Genomic DNA, 25,990 nt, shown 5'->3' with positions numbered 1-25,990 from the left:
TATATCCTTGCGTGACTAGGTCAGAGAGTGTGGCCCTTTCCAACTCATCATACATAGTGACAACACAGAGTTTTCAATAAGGCGATGCCGTTTACCTACCTGTCACTATGGATGTTCTCGGCCATTTGACCACACCCAGGCCTCTGTTAGATATCATTAAAAGAAGCATTTGCTGATTCGATAGTCTCGTGTGCATTCTGTGACCTACCAGTGTGGATGAATTTCTTTTCTGAATGTTTGTTAATCATTAAGTTTTCCTGCTTCCGACTTGCCTATTTTTGTTTTCGCCCCCTTATCAGCTGAATTTCTGTTATTTTTAAGACACTTCCCTGCCCCCATATCATTATTGCCTCCCTTACCTTATTATAAAACCATTTCTTGACCACACCCACAGCGTAGGTAGGTTCAAATCTGAACCGCAGCTGCAGCCTTAACCACAGCTGCAGCAATGCTGGAACCTTAACCCTCTGCACCACAGCAGGAACTCCTAAAAACATTTTACAGAGATTTTTCATGTACTGGAGTCCAACTAACTAGAATGTTAACTGTTCACATTTTGGGTGAGAGGCAAATTGAAAAGCAAAAGAGATGACACATAGTCCACCAGTAGAGAAATTTAAATAGAGTGCAGTCTTTCTCCAGCTCTCCGCATAAAACTCATCAAAGCAGAACTGTTTTATTTAGACATCTGGGAAATGTACTTTGACAAACATCCGCTTGATGACTGTCAGTGTCATAAAGAGACTTTGATATCAAGAATCCACAGAAACCGCTGAAATAAATTATATATTTTTATGACAAAGCGCTCTTTGCTGACTCATTTGCATTGTCCATGTGATGTGGCTTTAGCATCTTAATACAAAGGAGGACTCCATTTTCATGTAAATGACATGATGGAATTAATAAAGAGCTCTGGGGAGTCTACCTACTGCAAAAGTGGCATTGCCTTATACCTGTTTGAGCAATGCTTACACATGGCTGCTCTTCAGTATTTTTAACGTATACGTGTTTCCAAAATTTACATATTCAGTGCTTTTATAGCTCTAGAAATACTCTCTCGAACTATCACAGAAGGCAGCAAAACATCCTTCAAAAGTCTGATTTCTATGCATGTAGGCCATAAAATATATAGAGATAGCATCTTTAACCCTACTTCCAATGAGTTAAAACGCAACCAGTTCCATCAAGAGTTTGATCTTTTGCTTATCAACAGCACGAGGAAGATCACGCTTTGTACTTCTGTCTATGAAACCTGCCACCCCTGGATTATTCATTGTTTGAAATTATTAAAACCGATGAGCAGTCCGGATGGGCTTATCTGTTCCAGGGGAGGCTTCTCATCTAACAACTGCTGGGCAAACCGGGTGTATTCAGCAATACAAAGAATGTCAGGAATGGGCCAAACTCTTCGGGACAGTTTATGGTGGGTACAAAAAGTCTGAGAGTTGAAATCAGAAAGACTTGACCTTGCAAGCCAGCCTTGCTCCGTAGTTAGCTCAGCTCTTTCTTGGGCCATGTTTGACTCCTCTGGCACTCAGTTGCCTCAAAAGGGACCGCATAAGCTGGAATGAGTAATACCTACCTGGCTTGAAAGCTGAGGACTGAAAGAGACCGTGTATGTAAAGCACCTAGCAGAGCACCTGGGCCCTCAGTAGGTATCCCCTAAGTACCAATACTCTGCTTATTGGTATGCTTGTTATTAACTATAGCTGTTGCTGTCATTGAATGCTGCTGAGAGAAGAAACAGTGAATGTGAGATCATAGGTAACCTTGTATTTTGCAAATCGCCTACATGATCTTGAATATTTGCAACCATAACACATATTTATTGAGCACCTGACACATACCATTCCTTGTGCTGAAGAAGGCAAGAGAAAAGAGGGCCCCCTACTCACTGTTGTCTGGGTTCCTTTTATAGAAAAAGGTGTTCCTGAGAGGGCTGACTCACCCAGCGATGCTCCAAGGACACAGGTGTGGCCTTAGACTCTTCACATGACAGATTTAGAAGGGACCTCAGAGTAAGTTGTGGTTGTGGTTACCGAGCTGCTCTTTAATATGGAGGCTCAATATGTGAACTTGGGAATAAGAGAAGTGCTTGTACCCAGGTACCCCACTTCCCTCCCGTAAGACTCCTAGATCTTCAGGAGCCACAGAACCAAGGCCACTGACCCGGGACGACCCCAACTCCTCAGTTTTTATATGGTGAAAGTGAGACCCCAAATCTGAAGAAGTCCCCTTTAAGTTGGGGCTGGGATGAAATCCTCACTCAATGTGTCTACTCTTTAGACTTTTAAAGAGCCAGAGGGAACGGGCCCCCCGTGGCCAGGAGATTCCATTACCTCTGCTTATAGATGGTTTTGACCCACCATTAGCCGAAACATGGCATGATGTAGTTTTTCTCCCTTGTACCTTTTAACCACAGACCTCATTCCGTTTGCTCTGAATGTTTCATACGGTATCAAGTCTGAATTCAAAGGACTGCAGGTGGAGAAAACGCTAGGCTGCCTAGGTCAGGGAACAGCGATGTTTTCAGGGTTTCTGGAGGCGGTGAAGAAACTGTCAGTGCAAAGTTCAGGGAAAGAGCGCCTCGAACCAGTGTCTTAAGTCCTTGCCCAAAAGAGTCAAGGGGAGGAAAGGCATGAGGAGTCTCTTCGTGAATGCAAAGAGTCAATCAATTTGATTTCTTAAAAATTAAAACCGTCTGTGCCTCAAGGGCATTTTCGAATTACACCATAAAAAAGCAGAAATAGAAAAAGAATATTTACAAGAAAAGTAAAAGACAGATTCTTAATATCTTTACTGTAAAAAAAAGGGGCCATGGCGGAGCCACAGGAGTTCTTGCGAAGTTTTAAAGTCCCCTTTCCAGATGTGGAACTGCAGACATGTAAATAAAGCTTGAGTGAAAGGATGTCCTTTTAGTGAAAGGATGTCATTGGCCAAGGAGTTTGAAATGAGGCACCCTGGGAAATGGGGGGCAGAGGATTTAGTTTTAAACTCTACACCTGTGGTTAGCTGACCGTCTATTAATTTCTCCTGATAGGGGAGGCAACCACCTTGGTTTTTGCAACAATGAAAAAAAATGTAAAGTCTTGATCAAAAGTTCATTCCATTTGATAATGCCTTCAGTCATGTATGAAATAGGAATAGCCTATTATTTTTCATAACATTTTAATGAGGGATGTATACACTCACACTCAATGTTTGACATATAAGAATCTGTGAAAGTCATTCATTCATTCATCAACTATTTCTTAAATCAGACTCTTTGCTAGTCTGTGGGGAATTAGCAATAAAGAAGAAAGATATGACTCCCGCCCTTAAGAAGTCTATACATAGGAGTTCCCTTTGTGGTGCAGTGGCAATAAGTCCCACTAGTAACCATGAGGTTGCGAGTTCGATCCCTGGCCTCACTCAGTGGGTTAAGGATCTGGTGTGGCCGTGAGCTGTGGTGTAGGTCGCAGACCTGCTGTGGCGGGCAGCTATAGCTCTGATTTGACCCCTAGCCTGGGAACATCCATACGCCTCAGGTTCGGCCCTAAAAAGCCAAAATAAAGAAAGAAAGAAGAAACATTCCTTCTTAAGAAATTGTCCAGTGTGTGGAAAATGCTAAATTCCAGAAGACATCTATTACAGCATTATTTTGAATGCTAAAATTGGAAACAACCTGTTTAAAAACTAAGGAAATGCTTACTTACAATAAATTTGCTGGACGTAGATATTGAACATGGGGCTTGCGAGAAAAGTGTTTATGTTACATTACGTAAACCCTGCAGAGTACAGATTTGTATATACTGGATGGTTGCAACTACGCTAACAACGAGGAAAGGGAAGAGTACAGCAAGCAAAGGAAAAAAAATCATAATAGTTGTGCAATGAGATCGTGGTGGACTGTCCCTCTTTGCCGTATTTCCTCTCTGTCAAAGGGTAAGGATAACAGTTTCCCTTTATAGTAAACGTGCCCTCTAGGCTCTGTGAGCTTGATACGCATTCATTCACATAATCCTCACAATAGCTCAACCGCGAAGCCATAGGTAAGGAAACCGGGGCAGGGCGCATTGAGAGCTTCGATTCCCACCCGGGAATTCCAGTTCCCGACCCTTTGCCCAGCTGTTCCTTCAAAGAGAGAAATGGTTCTGGCTTTAAAAATACAAATGCAAGCAGTGATCTCCAGAGCTCAAGTTCTATGTCTCGTTATTGAGACGGCGATCTTCATAATATCCGCTGCCCAAAGGCTGCTGGGGAGAGTATCAAATATGATGTTTGTGAACCTTTTTTTTTTTTTTTTTTTTTTTTTGGTCTTTTTAGGGCCGCACCTGCGGCACATGGAGGTTCCCAGGCTAGGGGTCGAACTGGTGATACAGCTGCTGCCCGACACCGCACCCACAGCAACGCGGGATCTGAGCTGTGTCTGCAACCTACACCACAGCTCATAGCAACGCCGGATCCTTAACCCACTGAGTGAAGCCAGGGATCCAACCTTCAACCTCATGGTTGCTAGTCAGATTCGTTTCCGCTGCTCCACGACGGAAATTCCCTGTGAACTTTTTTTTGTGAATTTTCAGTTTCCATTCAAAAGTCAGTTACGGTGCATATTCAAAATGTTTCTGAGTGCCTTAGTCAATGTGTATATTAAATAATTTTAAACACGTTTTTGTGGACATGTACAAATGCAAGTCAGCTAGTTTATATATTTTTCAATTACTGTTTAGAATATAATTTTTTAACTGATGAAAAACTGTATTGGGAGTTCCTGTTGTGGCTTAGTGGTAATGAACCCAACTAGTCTCCCACGAGGATGTGAGTTTGATCCCTGGCCCATCTCAGTGGGTTAAGCATCCAGCGTTGCAGGGAACTGCAGTGTAGGTCACAGATGCAGCTGGGATCTGGCGTGGCTGTGGCTGGGTCAAAGGCTGGCAGCTGCAGCTCCAATTCTACCCCTAGCCTGGGAACCTCCTCCTCATGCAGGCGGTGTGGACCTTAAAAACAAACAAACCAACAAACTGTACTGAATAAGGTGTATTTTGAAAATTAGTTTTTTCTTCTCCTGGGTCAGTTTCTTTTTGCTCATTCTCCCTTTATCTCTCTGACGTTCTCAGTCCCAACCATTGTGTGATTTTCTTAACTTTTTGCTTTCATTGCATAAGCCTCTTCAAGGTCAAAAAACCACTATAATTTGCACTTTGGAGGCAGTTGGCAGCCAAAGGTTTAAATTCCCAACCAGCAAGTGGGATGCTGGGCTTTGATTGCCTTATTATGCTTTATATCTGTTGACTATGAGTAAAAAAATCATATGTGGAGTCGAATGACAAAGGTGACTCTGAAAAAGCATGTGGAAGGATTATAACCTTAAAACATGCTCACCAAAGCCATGAAAATAGATGAGTTTCCCAAGAGGTACCCAGCCATACCCCTTTTTTGACTTCTAGAATGAGTATATGAATTCCATGTGGGCCTCGATGGGCTCGTGGAGAAAAAGGGGAAGAGTTTATAGTGTTTTACGTTCCCTCATATACTGCTGACATTTAATTTGAAAGTGGTCCATGGAACACGTCATCTGGTTTTCATTTGTAGGGGCCCACTTGAAAACTGGAGGTTGGACTCTGTGACCTCCTGGTTTCCTGCCAACTCTGAAATCTGGGGGGTTGTCTGATTCTCAGGTAAAGGTAAAGTTGCTTTTCCAGCCCAGCGATCGGTACTTGTGCCAGGCTTTTGAATTGACGAAACAGTTTTCACACGTTCCATCCTGTCTTCAAGAAGGGTAAGGGAGAAGGAAAAAAAAAACAAAACAAAACAAAAAAAACCCTCCGTTAAAGCTAGGTTAGAATACACCACATTCAACACAGGCTGGTATTTTTCTGGATGTCATTTGCAGTCGGAATGCGAAATAATGTTCTCGTTCAAAGGTAAGTATGTGAGAATTAGAATCTTACTCACAGGCAACGTCTTCTAAAGGTTCGCCAAACACCTGTTAAGTAGGGGCACGCATGATATAGAATGCCATTGAAAAGGTAGTTTCAGCGGGTGGGAGAATTTGAATAAATCATGTCATCCTCTCACTTAAATATTTGGTTCCTCTGCTTTAGATGTTGAAGAGAAAATATCATTTTTTTTTCTAGGATATAGTGAAACCATTCACATTTTCTATGTTCTAAAATAGACCTTAGGATACTGGTTGTGTTAGCTATGCTTTCCCTGGAAATTCAGGGCTGTTCAGAAATGTCAAGGCTAGCTATGGTTATGCCTGCCCTGAATTTTAAAAAATGTAATAACTGAATCTTTTTCCACGGGGGCTAAGGAAAAAAATGGTATTCTATAATTTTCCTGAGGGACTTGGGTAGATAAGACCAGGCATATGTGGTGTGCCCCATCAAAACACAATTTCACAGGTTATGAGTTTGCATGAGATGCAGCCTATCTCGTGGAGCCCAGGTTTGAGGGTACGTGCACAGGCAGGGAACACGGCGACCACCAAGCAGATACCTTTGGCTCCTCTTCACTGAGGCTGCATTACCGGCAGCTGTTCCTTCTTTGTCGGGTTGTCTAGAGGTCGGATCAGAGGGAGCTGGGAGCTGCAAATGGGCCATTGCCCCACTTGCATCAAGTAGGAGGGATCTCTCTACTCATCCTTAGACAAGAAGAATGGACCTATGAAGGGCTCTTGTTTCCTTTCATGGGTGTTACCCTTACTGTGCCAGGTGCGCTACTCCACTGGGTAGTCTTTGTGAGCTGGGCATCTTTAAGACTGAGGTCGGAAAAGACGGTCTAACCACCATTCTGTCTAATCGCTCACATAATCCTGAACTGCTTCCATCCGGGACCAGCAGACGTGCTAGGAAAGCCACATGGTAGACGGGTCCTTCCTTCTTTCACCCTTTCCTCTCCCCAGTGTTGACCCCTCTTATCACTTCCTGTCTTGTAGCTTCCTGGATGAATGTGCAATGGCTGGGGAAGGTGAGATAGAAAGTATTGGTGGGCATTTGTCATCAGTTTGTCTTCAGGCTCATTTATGAAAGAATGTGAGGTGTGTCTAATCTCTGTGATCATAGTACCTATCTAAATGTAGGCGACACGTGGTCACTTAAAGTCCCCTTCTGGTCAAGTTTACCACTGGAGCTGAGGATCCATTAAGTCCAGTGCCTGATTCACCATTATTGGCGGATGCATTTGGAGCAAGTTATTCAACTGCTTAAGTCCTTAACTTCTCAACTGTGAAGTGATTGTAATACATCCTTTCTGATAGATTGTAGGAAAGAGAAAAAGAGATGATGATTCTGCAAGTGCTTTGTAAACTGAGGAGGTTATAGAGACAGAAGGTATTTAAAATTTTTTTATTGAAGCATGGTTGATTTACAATGTTGTATTCATTTCTTCTATACAGTGAAGTGATTCAGATATATATTATGTATTATTTTTATTTGTATTATTAATATTTAGATTAATATTCATTAGCAAATGCAAGCATAAAATATAAATAATTAATATATTTATGAATATTTTATTTATATTAATATTATTTTATATATATAAATAAATCATTTTTCATAGCCTTGTCCTTTATAGTTTATCATAGGATATTGAATATGCTGTGCTATGTAGTAGGACCTTGTATTTTATCCATCCTATATATACTAGTTTGCATCTGCTAGTCCCAAATGCCTAGTCCTTCCCTTTCCCATTCCCCTTTGCTACCACACATCCAAACAGAAGGTACTTAATACACAAGGATTTAGAAGACCTTTGAAGCCCCATTCAACCCAAAGAGTTAGTGTGCTCCATGCAAATGTTGGTCATTTTAAAAAAGTGTGTGTGTCTGTGTCTGTGTCTGTGCATGTGTGTGTATGGACCTGTTAGATTCAGAGTAATTTCCTCATCTGCAAATCAAAGATAATAATTTCTTCACAGTTTAAATGAGAAAATGGACATGAAGCTCATAGCACAGGGCGTAACACATAGGTAACTCAAAAATAGCATAAAAATAGCATCCTTTTCAGTTGAAAATCTCTTATAAAGAACATAGTCTGGATTCATTTTGAATAACTGTCTTACCATTCGTTAGCTGACCACCCCCAACTAATCATGACTAATCATGCCCAACTCCTTTTTTTTTTTTTTTTTTTTTTGGTCTTTTTGCCATTTCTTGGGCCACTCCCACTGCACATGGAGATTCCCAGGCTAGGGGTCCAATCGGAGCTGTAGCCACCGGCCTATACCAGAGCCACAGCAACGCGGGATCCAAGCTGCGTCTGCAACCTACACCACAGCTGAGGGCAACGCCGGATCCTTAACCCACTGAGCAAGGCCAGGGGTCGAGCCCACAACCTCATGGTTCCTAGTCGGATTCGTTAACCACTGCGCCACAACGGCAACTCCATGCCCAACTCCTTTCACTTGAACAAATAAATTGTGACACACTCCTTAACTTGGGAAATTTCTTGGTCTTCTCAGCTTTTGTTTGCTCTTATGTGTAATGAAGAGCATTCCCAGCACACTGAGGCATGACTAGGCTTCCATATAAGCATGTGTAATAAGTGCCTGGAATATAAGAAGCTCAAAATCTTGTAGTTCTCTTCATGTTCTTTCCACTCCCATTGTGGGGCCAGCGTTTTTAAGTTCTGCCTGAAGGACACATTGGGAAAAGCTATTCAACTCTCTTGAGGGGCTTTCTCACTAACCATTCCAACTCCTCTCTGATCCCAGGGAAAGAGGGTCAAAACACACAGCCAAGGCATGGAAGCCACCTAAATGTCCATCAGCGGAGGAATGGATAAAGAAGTTGTGGTATATATTTATACAATGGACTATTACTCAGCCACGAAAAAGAATGAAACAATGCCATTTGCAGCAACATGGATGGACCTAAAGATAATCATTCTAAGTGAAGTAGCTATACAAAAAGACAAATATCATATGATATTGCTTATATGTCGAATCTAAAAAAAAGATATAAATTAACTTCTTTCCAAAACAGAAATACACCTGCAGACATAGAAAACAAACTTGTGGTTACCAAAGATGGAAATATTGTGGGGCGGGATTAACTGGGAGTTTGGGATTAACATATACACACTACTATATATGAAATAGATAACCAGCAAGGACCTTCTCTGTAGCGCAGGGAACTCTACTCAATATTTTGTAATAACTTATAAAGGTAAAGAACTTGACAAGGAATATTTTATATTCTTTCTCTCCTCTCTCTTTCTGTGTGCATATGTGTATATATATATATTTTTTTTTACATAGACATATATATGTAAAAATATATATACAAATCTGAATCACTATGCCATATACCTGAATCACTATGCCATATACCTGAAACTAATAGAACATTGTAAATCAACTCTACTTCTATAAATATTAAAAAAAACCCTAAAAACCCAAGTCACAAAGGCAAGTGGAGTCTTCTGAAGCCGAGTCACTGATACCACCATGCTTGTTAGACATTTAGAGTAAGTTCTTCCAAGATCTACAAACCATGTTTTTGCTTTGTATTCATCACTCAGTGCACAGCGGAGTCATCTATTAGCATGGATGGGAAAGAGACTGCCTTCCTCACACGGGAAGCCGCCTGCTCTGCCAGGCAGGGAACCGGCTAACGTGAGTTTGTGACTTCAGCGTGTGTGTTGGGAGCCTTGCAGAAAGGTGCTGGCTCCAGTGTGTTCGCTGAAGGGTGGCAGCCCACTCTGGGTGTCCTTCTGTAACTCCTCCCCCAGAAGTGCCCTCACATCTCAGGGGGTGCTTCCTGAATCATGGTGCATAGCTCGGAACTGCAGGTTTCAGAGACACGTATTTTGTGTCTTTAAAGGCCAAAAGGGAGCCGCAAGTGTGCTTGTGAAACCGAGTTTAGGAGTGGCTTTTCCAGATGTGAAGCCACAGAAACGTCCATACGGCTGTGGTGAAAGTCCCCTCGTGGTCACCCGCCCACAGATTGGAGGTAGGGGCCTGGGTGAAGGAGAGGCAGCTGGACTTGCTTTTCTGCATCTGTCGCTCGCTGATCTCTGTTCCTTATTTCCCGTCCCTGGGGAGGAGGTCAGCCTCCTCCAGCATAGAAGCTGGAATATGCCTTTCGATAAAAAGTTGAATTCTTAGATTTCTATGTCAGAATAAGTCCACGTCGGGAGAGAAGTTACTTTGCTCAGATGATGTCTAAAAATCTGGACTGTTCCCATAAACGAGGTTTGAGTTTCTTTATTTTTTTTGAATTTTTATTTATTTATTTATTTATTTGTATTTTTTAAAATTGTAATCAATTGCTATTTCCCTAATACGCTTTTTTTTCTACTGTGCAGCATGGTGACCCAGTTACACATACAAGTATACATTCTTTTTTCTCCCACTATCATGCTCCATCATAAGTGACTAGATGTAGTTCCCAGTGCTGCACAGCAGGGTCTCATTGCTTATCCATTCCAAAGGCAATAGTCTGCATCTATTAACCCCAAGCTCCCCATCCACCCCACTCCCTCCCCCTCCCCCTTGGCAACCACAAGTCTATTCTCCAAGTCCATGCTTTTCTTTTCTGTGGAAAGTTTCCTTTGTGCCATATATTGGATTCCAGATATAAGTGATATCATGTGGTATTTGTCTTTCTCTTTTTGACGTCACTCAGTATGAGAGTCTCTAGATGTTCTGTAAATGCAAATGGAGTCGAGCTTCCTTTAGTGCAAAAAGCTTTATTTTGCACCTTCTCTGTGTCCAAGCTCTGTGAGATGCAAAGTACAGAGCCTCATCTCTGCCTTCAGAGATCACTCAGTCCTGCGCACAAGTTTTCTGCTTCATAGAGCTCCCTGAATATGCATCACATGCCTCCACGTGTGAGCTAGACTGCTCAGTGCTGGGAGTTTGAATACGAACATCTCATTCCTGCCCAACACACCGCTCTAGAGTTTAGTGATTTGAAACAACCACCATCTTATTTGTTCAAAATCCTGTGCCTTGACAATTTTGGCTGCCCTGAGCCAGGTGGTCCTCTGCTGTTCTCTCCTGGGATCGCTGATGTGATGGTAGTCTTCTGGCAGTTCTTTAGGGCTGGATGTTTGCAGGTGGCCTCATATACATCTCCTGGCATGTGGTGTTGGGTGTTGGTGGGGTCACATGTCTCCAGCAGACTAGCTCATGCTTTTTCATAGGGAGGCGACATTCCAAGGAAACAATCCCAGGATACCAGTGACTGTCTAGTCTGTACTTCCATCCTGTGTATGAATGTCTTAAGGACCAAAGGAAGTCATATAGTCAATCCAGAGTCAATATGGGAAGAGACTATGCCAAGACATGGATTCAGGAGGCATCATTCCCTGGGCGCCACCAGTGGGGGCTCTGACCCCCTGTGTACCTGGTATGGGGTTTGATGCTTCACAAGGGCTGTTCCATTAAATCTATATGATAGTCCTTGGAGGTAGATATTATGATTGCAAGTTTTCTGAGGTTAGTAAAATTATCTAAGTTCACACAAAGTGGAAAAGGCTAGGATTTAAACACTGAATTGAGTCAGTGCATGGAATTAGGATTGACACTGGCTTAGAAATGATTTCAGAAACAAAAGATGGGATTTTGTCAGATAGGTAATGGTTGTGTAGCCACTTTGTGTGTAAAAGGTTGATCAGCTGCAAGAGCTAATAATTCAGGAATGTCTTATAGTGAGTTCTAGCGATTTTAATTGGAACTTCCTACAAATGGGAAGAATCAGGCTTTGGTTATAAACAGAGTTAAGTTCAAAATCTGGTAATGTCACTTCAAGTGTGAGCCTTGGTCATTTTCTTTTTAAAATTTTGTTCTAAGGGTTAAATGGTTCCATGTATGTAAAATTCCGAGCACAGCCTGGGCAGCTTGCTGCAACTCAGTAAATGTTAGGCACAAATGATTTGAGTGGGGAAATGGTAGAGGAAAAGGGAGAAGGTGTTGCAGGCAAAGAGAGCAATGCTGGGAAGGGGGAGGAGAACTGAGAGCAGGGATGACCTTGGCCTCTGAGTGGTAAGATCTGCCAGTAGAGCAGAGATCAATTGAAAGTATCGATGGTTTGGTAAGATAAAGCTCAAGTTTGGAGGCCCTTGATGTCCAGGCAGAGGAGGTGAATTTACCAAGCTGGAAAATAGGGAGCTATGGATGGCCTTGGGACCTGGGAGTAACTAAGATACGCATGTGATTTCAAACTCAGCCAACCTGAAAACCTCGGTAGGTTCCCTACTGTACATGCTCATCCTCCCAGTCAGCCTTGTTAGTCAGTTCCAATGAGCTTTTGACTTGAAAAGCCAAAAAAAAGTGAGAATGTAGAGTTGTTAGAACACTCATATGTTATAAAATGGTACAACCACTTTGGAAAACTCTTTGGCAGTTCCTTATAAAGAGAAAGTTCAACATTTACCCCTATGACCTGGCAATTTCATTCTTAGGTATTTACCCAAGAGAAATAAAAACTTATATCCACTGAAAGACTTGTACAGAAATATTTGCAGTGGCTTTGGAAGAAAACAAACAAACAAACAAACAAAACAAATGGCAGGAAGAGGAATGAACAATTTGGGTTTGTCCATATAATAGAACACTATTCAGCAATGAAAGGAATGAATCATGATCCATGTAATGGCATCAAAGAGTCTTCAAATGTTATGTTACATGAAAGAAGCTAGAACAAGGGACTATAAAGTGATAATCCTATTTATATGAACTTTAAGGACAGGAGAGTCTATCTATGGCAATTGACCAAAACATGGGTTGTCTTTGGGGATGGAGGTAGGATCGACTGATAAGGAGTCCAAGAAAATTTTCTGGGATTGATATAAAGGCTCATATTCTGATAAGAATGGTGGCTACACGGGTATCTATATTTTTCAAATCTCACATTGTGAACTTGAGATCTACATAGTTCATGGTACGTGAATGTGACCTTGATTTTAAAAGTCAGGACCCACGTTCTGGAATGTAGGAGAGCCTGAAAGAACTCTTCCTCTGCCGTCTTTGTGGCCTAGGAACCAAGCCACTGGCGTCAAGGCGTAACTTCCATCTGTGCCGTATAGCATCTCTGTGATTTGGGGCAAGTTACTTAGCCTCTCTGGATTTCAGCTTCCTCTCCTGAAATATTAGGAGATGCATATTAATTTATTATGTCAGTTAGTAACCCCACGTGCCACTTACTGTGTAGATGCTGGGAATAGGATAGTGAACAAGACACACCCTTTCCTACTCTCACAGATCCTACCCTCACTCATGTACCATTTATTTATAAAATGCAATCACTGTGAGGTTTACCCCATCTGATCTCTCATGCTGTTTCAATTTCCTTATCAGTAAAACACGATATTCAGGTCAAGTGGTGGAATCTTATAGTAGGTGCTCAGTTAGATCAGTTTTTCTGAGTCCTTTGATTTACAGCATTTTTCTAACTTCTTCCAATGGACTTGCAGTTTTGCTTTCTGGGAAGGTGAGAGGTTCTCAAGTTCACACTCACCCAACTCCTATGTCATTGTTGTCCCCATTTGTCTGCAGTATTTGTGACATTTACAGGGGCCCCTCAATTCCGATCATCCTAATCTGGGCAATAGCCTTTCTCAGAGCCTTGTAGGTAGATTGTCAAAATGCTGCTCAGAAATTCAAAAGCGGCTGCTTATTTCTATTTTAAGCTATTTCAAGACTTAGGGTATATATGCTCTTGGGATAGACGATGATGGAAGACACCCTAAGAAAGGGAATGTATGTATGTGCATGACTGGGTCGCTTGACAGCAGAAATGGGCGCAACCTTGTAAATCAACTGTACTCTAATACAAAAATTTAAAGAAAAGACTTAAGGTATATCATTTTGTTTCACTATGAATTTTGAAGTTACACTGTAAAAGCAGAATTAATGCCAATATGCTTAGCAAAAACCAAACTCATAAGCACTTTTTTAAAGAATGTTATAGCTTGAAAGCTAGCTTTTAAGTCTCATTTCAGGACTACAACCTGAATTCCTTTCTATTTCGGTGTCAAATAAGATGTTGAAATCCAATGTTATCAGATAGGAATAACTAAGATACCCTCCTTTCCCCATCATTTCATCAGTATCATCCTCCTCTTTTTCCTCTATTAGTCGAATGCTGGCTTTTCTGGGTCTCTTGATTATATACTGGACAAGTGATGGTGGACAAGTTATTTAACCTCACACTCCATCAGCTTTTTTCTGTAAAATGATGACAATAATAGTACTTCTGTCTTGAGCTCGTGAAGAGTGAAGGATATGATATGTGGTATAATTTCCACATCACCTGGACAGAGCCAGCATTTAATAAACCTATTAGTAGCTGTTGTTACCTTTTATTTTCCTTTGAGTTAGTTAGGGTTAGGTCAACTGTGAGTGACAGAATAATGCCCCAGATCATAGTGTTTTAAACAAGTTGAAAATTTAGTTAATTGCTCACATGCATGGAGGCAATCCGTGGCTGGTGTAGATGCACCAGGATGGGGGCTTCTTTCCTGAGTGCTGCCAGCCTCAACACGCGGGTCCTGCTCCATCCGGATGGCTGCTCCAGCTCTGGTCATCCTGTGCCAGGGTGCAGAAAGAGGAGGGGGGCGCCCTTTCCTTGAAGGGCATCTCCCAATAGATGAATGTGGTACTTTAACCAACGTCCCCCATTGGCCACTTGGTCGCACTTCTTGTTGATAATACCAGAATATATAGACTCATTTCTTTGTTTGCTTTTCTTTTTTTAGGGCCATACCTGTGGCATATGGAAATTCCTAGGCTAGGGATCAATCTGGAGCTACAGCTGCCGGTCTACACCACAGCCACAGCCACGTGGAATCCAAGCTGCATCTGCGACCTGCACCAGAGCTCACGGCAATGTCAGATCCTTAACCCATTGAGCGAGGCCAGGGATTGGACCTGTATCCTCATGCATGCTAGCCGGGTTTGTTACCGCTGAGCCACAAGGAGAACTTTTAGACTGATTTATTTTCCCGGCAGTCACATGCTTAGCTAAGATCAGGGGTCCAATTACTAAGTGAGAAAGGGACAACTGGCACCTTTGCTCTGGCCCATTCTTTACAGCACAAAGCACATTCTTTTACGAAGTTGTCCTTAGCTCCTTAGCGTCTCAGCCGTTTATCTCGGAACACTCAAGAGCACACCATCCAGAGTCCGATGTTCCTTATCCCCAGCACTGCCACCGTCCCTGCCTTCAGCTACCAATGGGACTTGTGCTTCTGCTGCCACCGTTTCCCCCGCAAAATAGCTGGAGAGTAAGCTTTGGAAAATGTAGGTCAAATCATGTCTCTTTTCTCTTCAATACATTCCAATGGCTTCTCATGTTGCTGAGAATAAAATCCCACATCTTTGCCAAGCCCTCTGAGATCTACGGGCTCCCCTCTTCCTCTGATGTTTCTCCTTCTTGCCCTCCCTCTCACCATAGTCTCCAGCCACAGCAGCGCTGCTCCTACGCCAAAGGGAAGTATAGCTTTTCCTTTAGGTCTTTGCACTCAGAACAGAACAACAAACTCAGAGAGGCTAAGATGCACAGGGTCATGCCACTTAGAAGTAATGGAGCCGGGATCCAAAACCAGGTCAGTCAGCCTACACGTTCTGTATTTTTTATTCAACCCCACTGCATAAATGCTTAATGACTGCTTGATTGCTCAGTAATGGAGTCCATGGAGGCCAATGGTCTGCTCTGAGAAACGACGGCTCAGCATTTCTATGAGAGCCACAGGTCCTTTTGCAGGAGAGAACGAGGTCTTCAAGGATCTCTCTCTGCCAGACCCACTAGGAGCCTCTTCTCTGGGCCCCACAGCCCTAGAAAATGATAAGCATCCTCCGGCCTGGCATAGCGCAGGCTAATTGGATCCACCATCTTCCTTTAATGGACCCAATGGAAAGATGCTCCCTGGGAATGAAGGTTGGATGTCCTCAGATCAGGGAACTTTTTTTTTTCTGTTCCTTGTGCAGAATCATTTCCATTTGGCACAGGCAACGCTAGATACAATTCTTACCCCATTGGCTGAATTGCCTTTTTGCTGAGCATTGAAGTTGATTTAAAAGAAATGAAAAGGAACATTTTTGCCCTTAAGGACATTTTCATTTAGATCAGTTATTTAACCTGAGGAGGGGGGAGGGTTGAGCTTCAGAGAGTCTGCGATTCCTTTGAAATTATGTATAAACTCATGTCTGTATAGACACATGTGTTTGTTTTTCCAGCAAGAGGATGCAGAGCTTTTATCAAGTTCTCCGAGGGGTTGAGCCCTCCGAGAATGGTGCGACCTCCTGGAAATAAAAACTTCTCTAGATGCCTGTCATTTATTTAGCACAGAACATACACTCTATGTTACACTGCTCCTCTTAATCCTCAGAACAACCTCAAAATTAGTTGATTACCATAGTAATTTGATAGATGCAAAAACTCTGATCAGAGAGACTCAGTTCGTTTTTAATATCACAAATAAATTTTCAGCATGGGAATCACATTTCAAACCCCAATCAGTCATATTCCCAAGAATGTACTCTATTTTTATCTTGACGTATGGTTTATTAAAGCAGCCTGTAGACACATGGTTTGAAGAAATTCAATGGCACCTTTTTTTTTTTTTACGTTTTCTTCTTTCTGTATTGTCTCTTTCCTTGGAGTTTTTCCCTCATTTTTTGGTCTTCATTTCTGTGTTTTATGTTGGAAACTTGCTTAAGTCTATGAATCCTTGGTTACCCTTGGATATTAAACATGTGCTACCAAAAAAGCTAATTACAAGCTCTGGAGGGAGGGAAAGCTTCTTGCCTGGTGGGTCTCACCACTGGCAGATTTGGTACCCGGCTGGCGTTTTCACTGGAGTGACCCACAGGAGTTTCTAGAGTTTGATTTCTGGATTCTTTAAATTTCTCCAGATAAGAACTTTCCAACTCCTTCCTTAGGGTATTCGAGACCTGCGATTGGTAGGAGGCAGTTAGCAGTTCTGGGGAGGTTGGAGAAGGGTGAGGGAGGGGACCAGATCTTATAAGTTCTCTGTAAGCAGAACCCCTGTTTCCAATTCTGTCTGTTGCCCACCTTCTTCCGGGACACGTCCAACTTCTGAGCCTTTCTGGGGTCTGTGGGATAAACTGGCTCCCTTCTCTTCGGTATCCTGTCTAGGCTGCCGTGTCCCAGATGTCTCCGTGTTTAGTGAAGATATTACTCCTTCCCAATCAATTTCCGTCTCCCCAAAGCTGGTTGATCTATCTTATCTATCTCACTGCTTCTCTTTCCTTTGACTCCTGAAATGTCACTTTTTCTATTCCTTCTCTATCTCTTTAGATGGAGTTTTGGGTGGTCCTGCCACAATTCTAAAATAGAAGTTTCTATGTTTGTTCTTTCCACTACCATCATGCTACCTCTTGATATCTATCACATTCCATCCAGACTCTGAGAGAGATGCAAGAAAAACCTTCAAGGAGGGAGTTCCTGTTGTGGCTCAGCGGGTTATGGACCTTGCGGGTATCCATGAGGATGCAGGTTTGATCCCTGTCCTTGCTCAGTGGGTTGGGGATCTGATGTTGCCATGAGCTGTGGTGTAGGTCGCAGATGTTGCTCAAATCTAGCGTTGCTGTGGCTGTGGTGTAAGCTGGCAGCTGCAGCTCCGATTTGACCCCTAGCCTGAGAATATCTATATGCTGCAGGTGTGGCCCTAAAAAGCAAAAAAAAAAAAAACCTTCAAGGGATTCTGCCCTTAAGCATCTGAAGGTGTCTCCTGATGGAACCATGACCATAGATGATGCACCTCTGCTCAGAGCACCTGATCGTACATCCTAGAGGGAGTTTACAGATCAAGGGCTGGAAGTTTAGACTTGTCCTATCCAGAGGAATCCAGAAAGGACTTTCCACAAGACAGTGAGAAGTATATCTAAGACGAGGGGAAAATAGGAGCAAAATGCTAGAGGCAGACAGAGAAAAAGCAGTAAGTCCATCAGTGTGGCTTGAGGAAAGAAAGGCATGGAAAGATGTACTAATACACAGATCTTTCTAGATGCCGGGTAGAGGCAGGCCTTGGATGTTTGATTACAAGTTTGGATGTGATCTTGTCCTAAGATGATGGCTTGTCATTGACATCCTACAAAATGATGGTTTTTATATAAAGAGTGTCTATAAGGACAGAGGGTAGATTTCTAGAAGGGAAACGCTGGAGAGCAGAGAGGGAGAGCTGGAACCATCCTGGCAAACAGGAGAAAATAGAACTTTGAGATAGGAAGGAAAGGAAATAGTTTGGCAGAAGTGGAGGTGGGGTGGGGCAAGATAAAGATTCCAGGAAGATACTGGAGGTCAGAAAAGAGGAGAAAAGCAGGTGTGCCTGTCGGCCTGAAGGAAGGAGCCTGTGTCACTTCAGACATAAGAGGCTGGAAAGTCGTTGAAAGGTCTTGAGGTCTGAACTGACCAGAGCCCGTCGCGTGGACAGGGTTACATCCCACATGCTGATGACCTGGGCTTTTCCATGAATCGTCGTGATTTCTGCTCAGATTTCTGTCCCCTCCCCACTCCAGTTATCAAAGCAGGGACATACATGCAAAATTTTAGAATAAGAAAAACAAGGTAATGCTGGTTGATTGTGCAGTTCAGGCAAAATGTGAGTATTGAACTGTCTGCAGGCAAGAGAATTTTCATCATCTATTCACCTTCCAGATTATTATTATTATTATTATAATTTTTTGCCATTTTCAAAAATGAAGACTCTTCAACATTCACCTGCTTAGGAAATCCTATGAACTAAATTGAAAGCCTGGCAAACCTATTGCCAAGCCTGTGAGAACTGTGGACTTTTCTTAACCTGTTATCCTTGTGCTCATCCCATTCTGCTTTGGTTTGTTTTGTTTTTCTTTCTTAAGTAGGGTAGGAAAATTCTGAACATGTTGAAGAGCAAAGAATGAACGCATCTTTTCCTTAGTACTTCTTTTTCGTAACTCCAAATTCCCTTTGTAAATACCAGCCGGCACCCAGCCTCCCCACATTGCCCCTCATTCTGATGCTGTTTGCCAGCTGATTGGATAATGACCCCTGGTGTGGGGCTGCCTTCTCTGTTCACCATGGGGATGGGCAGTGCCTCCCAGGCGATGCCATAAAGCAGCTCCGATTTGACCCCTAACTCCAGATCTGGATTCCTGTTTCCTGGGGTGGAGGTGGGGGGCTGTTTTTATTTTAAGAGCACTCCTTTAAGTCTGGCAGGACATAAAGATGAATAGCAAATGAGAATTCTCTAAATGCCTTTTCATGGATGGGTCTATACTTTCTCTGGTCCTCCCACAGAACCTTCCTCTGGGTTCCCTCTCGGAGTCACAATTACGATTGAACCACGGCACCAGTCGAGCCTTGTTCAGTATTTAATCAATCTTGAATTACCCGCCAAGTAGTTGCAGTTCAAATGTCAGTCTGGAAGCCTCCCTAAAGTCTTTGCATTTGCGTCTAACCTACCTTTTCTGTTTTGTTTTGTTTTTGTCTTTGTTTTCTTTTTCTTTTTCTCTTTTTTCTTATTGTCCTGACTCTTCCCCAAAGGTTTAAGCTTGTTGAAAAAGGCAGATTTTCTCAAGCATTTGCAGTCAAATGAATAAGCTAATAAATCATAAATGAGCTTAGAAAAAGGATTTTCCTCTCTCAGGGCATGCATTGGTGCTCAGGTTTAGCAGTTGTTGGAGACTCTTGTTGAAGAACTCTGTCTGTCTATGGAACTGTCTGTGGGAGGAGCCCTGCTCACCAGAGGGAGGCAAAGGGAATTGCTGTACACCAGGGAGGCGATGTCTTTTGCATAACAATTTAATTCATCTCTTTGCTGGTGAATATTCATATTCTAGGGGTAGAAGTTTCATAATTCGCAAATTTGTGGACTTAGAAAATGTAAATTAGCATCAGGTAAACAGAATATTTGCTTCTTTGTTGTAAATGGCCAGGATCAGGGAAGCTGAGCTTTGTTTTTATCCTTTTGCTTTTGTTTGCACTGAAATTAAGGCCGGACGGTTGTAGATATTGAACCAGCCGTAGTAGGTATGTTCTGATGACTTTGATTTTGCAATAAATGCCATGTAAAATCAGTCTGCTCAGTTACTATCTGAGTATTATTTCTGTCTTAATACTACAGCTCTATCTATCTATCTATCTATCTGTCACATATTTCTCTACTAATTGATAATCTATAAATAGATGAGAGAACGTTAGAGCTGAACCACTATTACTGAGGTTAATGATTTATACACATGGTACATGTAATATGTGTAATAAATATATATGTGTGTTTCATACATGCACATATCAGTTTTATGGGTGATTAATAAGTAAACTAAGTTTGGAGGGCTTGAATTATATCAAGGCTTTCTAGAGAAAATGAAAAGAAAAGGACTATTAATCTCTGTGGGAATTTGACTATGTATCACGTCTCGCAAATCATGTAATTCTCATAATAACTCCATGATGCAGATATGAGAAAACTTAAGTCAGAGAGTGAAGTCCGTTGCTCTAAATTGTCAAGCTGGGCTCAGGGTGTTTTTCTTTTCTTTTCTTTTCCTTTTTTTTTGTCATGTTTTTCTGTTTTACTTGAGAGACCCATCAGTGTCATCTCAAGAGGCCCCAGTTTGGCTCCTGAAAGCATTGTAACCCTGGACTCAGGGGGAAAAAAAAGCATAGTGATCAATTCATTCACCTCCCATGTACTGAATGCTCTAGGAACTGGGGAAATAGCAGTGAAGAAACAGATACGTTTCCTGCCCCCTGAGAACTTACATCCCAGGGGAGAGTGATGGATCAAGCAGGGACATCCACCGTGGGGATGGGAAGGAGTGTTACTAGACTCAGTTTCGGCTCCTCATCACTCAAAAGCCAATAATTCGAGAAGCAAGAGTTGATAGAAAGGAAAGATGCTTTAATCAGAAAAAAGGCAATCTGAGGAGAAGGTGGACTCATGTCCCAAGCCCAACTTGAAGATTCTGCTCAGCCATGGCGGTTTCTAAAGCAAAAATGGGGGTGCGTGAGAATCTCGGGAGGCAGGAAGTTGGGTTCTGCATCATTTCTCCATGATGGGCAGACTGGCTGAGTCTCTTCAGATGTGATCTTGCCAGCATCTTCTGCCTGCCAGTTTGTGAAGGAAGCTGTTGGAGGTAGAGAGCTAGTCATTTTTTAACTACTTAAATCTTCATTCTTTTTATCTAGAAAAAGAAGCCACATGGAGGCAAGGTGTGGTGTACATTCTGGAGAGCATAAGTCAGGAGTTAGTTTAAATTGCCTAGTGGTCTCTTTCCTATAATTAGGTTCCTTCAAGATTAGAGGAGAACAGAAGTGGGCAAAGAGGAAGGGGACAAAAGGCTGCTTTCAGGAGGGAGCACCTTATTTACGCATGATGTAGTGTGGTCCCTATCTCACTACATGAACAGAATTAAAGCAAAATCACGTGCCAGCCTAATCTCCTTTAAGAAGAAACACTTTTCTTCTTTAGCTCAAGGTCTTCCATTGGATATCATGGCATCACCCTCAAGGTCTTGCACTAGTCTGGTTTTGGGTATCACATGATCACCCAAAGACCTACATGGATGATAGACTGGATGAGACCAATAGGTGTTCAAGGTACCATGCTTGCCTCAGGGATTTAAGGAAAGATCAGGGTCTTTAAGAGCTCCTCTCACTTGGGACCACTAATCCGGAAAACCCTAGCTTCTGTCTCAGTGTTAAACATTTTCACAAATTTTTTTCTCTTTGCTCAATAAATGGCCACATCCAGGATTCATATTTTAGAAAAATAACTGGAGTTGTGTACTACAAGTCCTTAAGTTTCATTATGCCAAAAGCAGGTCTTTTCTTTCTGCCTGGAGTGTCCTTCCCATATTATCTGCCTAGAAAACTAGTCATCCTCCAAGGGCTCTCTCTACAGCCACCTCCTCCAGGAAGCCTGCCTTCCCTGAACTTCCTGAGTCAGGATCTCAGCTTCCACTGCATTGCAAATACTTCTCTGTTACCCCACATGTATTGACTCAGCACCTACCATGTCAAGTACCATCGAGGTTCCATTAACATCTGTTACTCTGCAGTGTAATGCTTTCTTTTCTAGCTCCTGCGTATGGCTCAAAACCCGAGATGCCCACAGCCTTATTCATTTTCAAATCCCTAACCTCTGGCTTGTACTGGGACGTGGTTGACGCTCAGCAACTATGTTTTGAGTTAAGGAGATCCACCCTGATTCAATCTTAAAAGCATGCTCTAGAATGCACCAGAAATTGGATGGATTAACGATGCCAAAACTTTGGCCTGTGAGGTTGTGGGAAAGGTCAAAGAAGGGAGTTAACAGACCTTGGGGTTCGAACAAAGTCAACACATTGGCTTAAGTTCATAGTCCATGTTGCCTCTTAGACAGAGAGGCACTTAATATCCCTCAAGTTTAAAAAGAGATGATGGCCATACTTCCCCATAAGGTTGTTTGGTGGATTAAGTAAAACAATGTGGATTAATTAAGACAGTTTCTAGGATATGGACACACCCCAAGGTCCCATGAGCCTGTGAAGCAAGTAGCTTGGTGATGACATGTGAGTGGCTTATGGCTTCGCCAATGTTCCAACCCTCATCTTCTATTTCCAGATGCTAGTGATGGTTAACTCGTATCATTCTGCTTTGTAAGAAAGCACATGTGCTCATGAGATGAGATTAATTCTCGTTGATCTTTCATTTGTGTCTAAAAGCCAAAAGCAGCGGTCAGTCCTCCTTCAAATGGATGTTGTCAAGGAGCAAATGACACTGTCCTACTTTTTACATGGTGAGTGGCATTTTCATCCCTAGGTTCCCCCCCCCCCCCGCCCCGTGGAACTCACAGCCTCCCTTCCCCGTGCCACACAGTCACTGGTGTTGTGATGCGGTGTTTAAAAATAGATGTAAATAGTTAACACTTCTTTGAAAAGGAATCAAATCCTCACTTATAGCCTTTATCCACCAGCTGGTTCTTGTAAGCATCTTCCCGATCTGTGTGCAAACATTACTTTTAAGTGATCTGCTGGCATAATTAGGTAAGATTGTACACGAGAAGCACAATTCCGTTTTCTCTTCATCTCGGCTGAAAGAAGAAACAAACATCAGGGCTGATGATATGACGGTAAGTTAGATGTGGGAGATTTTTCCAGCAGCTGCAATACCTTGCTCATCAGAGCTAGTTATTTATTTATTTGCTTTGCTTTTTTAGTTCAAAGGTGCGGCTTTGCAGAACCTCAGCCAGAGAGGTAATTACAAAGCCTGGTGCTGGGGGGGGCGGGCATGGAGGCAAGCAGATAGCAGCTCAGCTGGCTCTAGGTTTCTGTGCTTCATTTTCTATCTGGATGCTTTAGTATTTAATGTTTTTTAAATTTTGTTAAAATTCTCATTGCATCATAGATTTAAATCGGATTCAGGGACAGTGAATTGAAGACCTGGCTACAGATGGGATTGGGGGCTGGGACTTCAGAGACAAGACCTGGTTACATGGGTAGGAAGGTGTTGAGCAGGGAACCAACACAAGTCGTAGCTTGATGAAGTGGAGAGAAAGGGGTCGTGGAGGAAGGGGACCGGCTTTCTCATGTCAGCTGTGACCACTGGGCAGGTCATAAGCCTCTCTTGACCTCATTCCCTGATCTGCTCAAAATGAGGCTTTGGATATAGTCCCCAAATGTATTGAGTGCCTGTTAGGTCGCTGTACTCTCAGCTGGTTCTCACCCAGGGAGCTCAGCTCCCCAGGAAGACAGACCAGCTGGGTGTAGGTCGGTGTGTGGAGGAGCCTGCTGGAGAGAGTGGAGGCCCGCGGGGCTAGCAGGACCCCACGGAGCCTGGACCTGGACTGGGCAGCGCCACTGACTCACTGACATGACCAGCTTTGTGATCTTGATGTAAACACCCACATCTATGGCCCTGGGCTACTGCAAAATATGTGGAATATTGCTCGGCACGCGGTAGGTGCTCAGGAAATCTAGTTAATACGGGAACATGGAACAGAGAACTACAATTATGTAGAGGGTCTGAGAAGACCAGACCAGACCGATGAAACGAAATATTCGACTGAGGAGTTCCCGTCGTGGCACAGCGGAAACGAATCTGACTAGGAACCATGAGGTTGCAGGTTCCATCCCTGGCCTCGCTCAGTGGATTAAGGATCCAGTGTGACCATGAGCTGTGGTGAAGGTCGCAGATGTGGCTCGGATCTGGCATTGCGGTGGCTGTGGTGTAGGCTGGCAACTGGAGCCCCGCGTAGACCCATAATCTGGGAACCTCCATATGCTGCGGGTGTGGCCCTAAAAAGTTTAAGTTTAATGGTTCTTCTTCTTCTTCTTTTTTTTTTTTTTTTTTTTTTTAAACTGAGACCTGAAAAAAAAAAAATCCAATGGATGATTTTAAGATGCCTCCCACTTCACATGTTCCTGACACTGGCTGACATTCTTCCTTCCCTTTGTAAAACATAACTGTTGATGCCTAAAACTCATGGCCATGCTACCCTGGCTTTAGCCAATGTTCTATTAACTACCAGGCCTTCTTACACCTCTGCTCCCATGGACTACAGCCAGTATTGTATAAGAACTTTAAATAGAGTATAACCTTTAATAACCACGAATCTCTCTGTTGTACACATGAAACTTACATAATATGGCACGCCAACTAGATCTCAATAAAAAAAAAATGGTAAAAGAGCACTCACTGCAAAAATAATTGTTAATAGGCGTTTGTATTGTGGCTCAGTGGAAACGAATCTGACTCACATCCATGAGGACACAGGTTCGATCCCTGGCCTTGCTCAGTGGGTTAAGGACCTGGTGTTGCCCTGAGCTGTGGTGTAGGTCACAGAAGGCTTGGATCTGACATGGCTGTGGCTGTGGCTCAGGCCGGCAGCTCCAGCTCCAATTTGACCCCTAGCCTGGAAACCTCCACATGCCGGGGGTTTGGTCCTAAAAAGACAAAAAAATTGTTAATATTCATGAGGCGGATCCTAGGCACAGAGAGCAGCTCAGGTGTACATGGACAGGTACTCCTATATGATCTCATTGAACTTTTTTTTTTAAAAAAAAAATTATAATAAATCTTCTTTGCATGCCCGTTTGACACACGAGGCCCCAAAATGATCAGTATGAGAGCTGCGATTTGAATCTAGGTTCCTCTGGGACCAGAGCCACCTCATCTAAAAGCTCTTTAGAGGTTTGTTAGGTAGGAAAAAAGTGATCTAGAACATTCCAGGGAGAGAGAACAGCATGTCCAAAGCCTCAGGACAGAGATGAATTCTAGGATTGCCCTTCCAGCACTAATATTTCATTATTTAATAACAGAGGCCATGAGTTTCACTACAGAAAATGAGGTTCTGAGACGTCAGGGGATCTGCCTGGCGACTTTTTACGTATGCGTTCCTTGTCACGTTTTCTTTGTGTTTTTACGTTGGAGTGGTTTCCATTCTCAGGTGCCAAAGATGTAATTCTTTCGATTATTTCATGCACAAGGGCAATGGTTTTAAAGGCTGCGGACTTTCTTCAGCCTTTCTGAAAAGCCAAAACAAAAACAGCACTAAACGCTGCACTAAAACCCTCAGGAGAGCTAAATCAGTGCCTTTGCCAGGAATAGCCCTGGATGCCTCTTTAACTGCTTCCAATCCTTTGCTCTGTCCCGCCTCACCTCCCATCACCCCTGTGAGAAGGAGAGGTGACCAAGGAGAAGCCAGGAAGGTGCCAAATGCACCAGATATTTTGGAGAAAATCAACTCCAGCCTTGCACATTCTCTGTTGACAAATAGTTTTTTTTCTTTTAAAGCTATAAAGCATTTGGTGATTAGTCAACCCATTTTAAATGATCAAATCATGACTAAGAAGTATGAAAAAAAAAAAAAAGAAAAAACACAAACCTGTAAATATTTAGAACATGACCAGACCATTGCGAATGGCGACTTGGCATTTAGAGAAATCAGGCTTGAGGGAAAGAAAAAAAAAAAAAATCCCTTATACAATCAAACATTATCAGTCTGATATTTGTCCTAAGGGGACTTCAAAAATTAGATTTTAGGAGTTCCCGTCGTGGCGCAGTAGTTAATGAATC

General features: G+C 42.7%; 1 protein-coding gene across 27 annotated transcripts in view; it reads left to right on the top strand.

The window, feature by feature from the left end:
- LDB2 (LIM domain binding 2) overlaps nucleotides 1-25,990 on the top strand; it is a 397,713-nt gene that overhangs the window by 48,320 nt on the left and 323,403 nt on the right. For 3 of the 27 annotated variants that reach the window (XM_084971604.1, XM_084971608.1, XM_084971603.1), the window contains exon 1: nucleotides 22,865-23,045. The exons of the other annotated variants lie outside the window; for them this stretch is intronic. In XM_084971604.1, coding sequence (XP_084827730.1) covers nucleotides 23,040-23,045 — 6 coding nt within the window. In that variant the 5' untranslated portion in view covers nucleotides 22,865-23,039. Of the gene's footprint in view, nucleotides 1-22,864; nucleotides 23,046-25,990 lie in introns of those variants that run through there. 27 annotated transcript variants of the gene reach the window in all.

This window comes from Sus scrofa, chromosome 8, assembly GCF_054392235.1.
Source record: "Sus scrofa isolate SSC_HxYL_T2T_F1_AM1 chromosome 8, Sscrofa_HxYL_maternal_Yorkshire_Landrace_v2.0, whole genome shotgun sequence".
In the NCBI taxonomy this organism is placed as follows: domain Eukaryota; kingdom Metazoa; phylum Chordata; class Mammalia; order Artiodactyla; family Suidae; genus Sus; species Sus scrofa.
The sequence above is the reverse complement of the archived record's forward strand: the minus strand, read 5'-3'. Positions and strand labels throughout refer to the sequence as shown.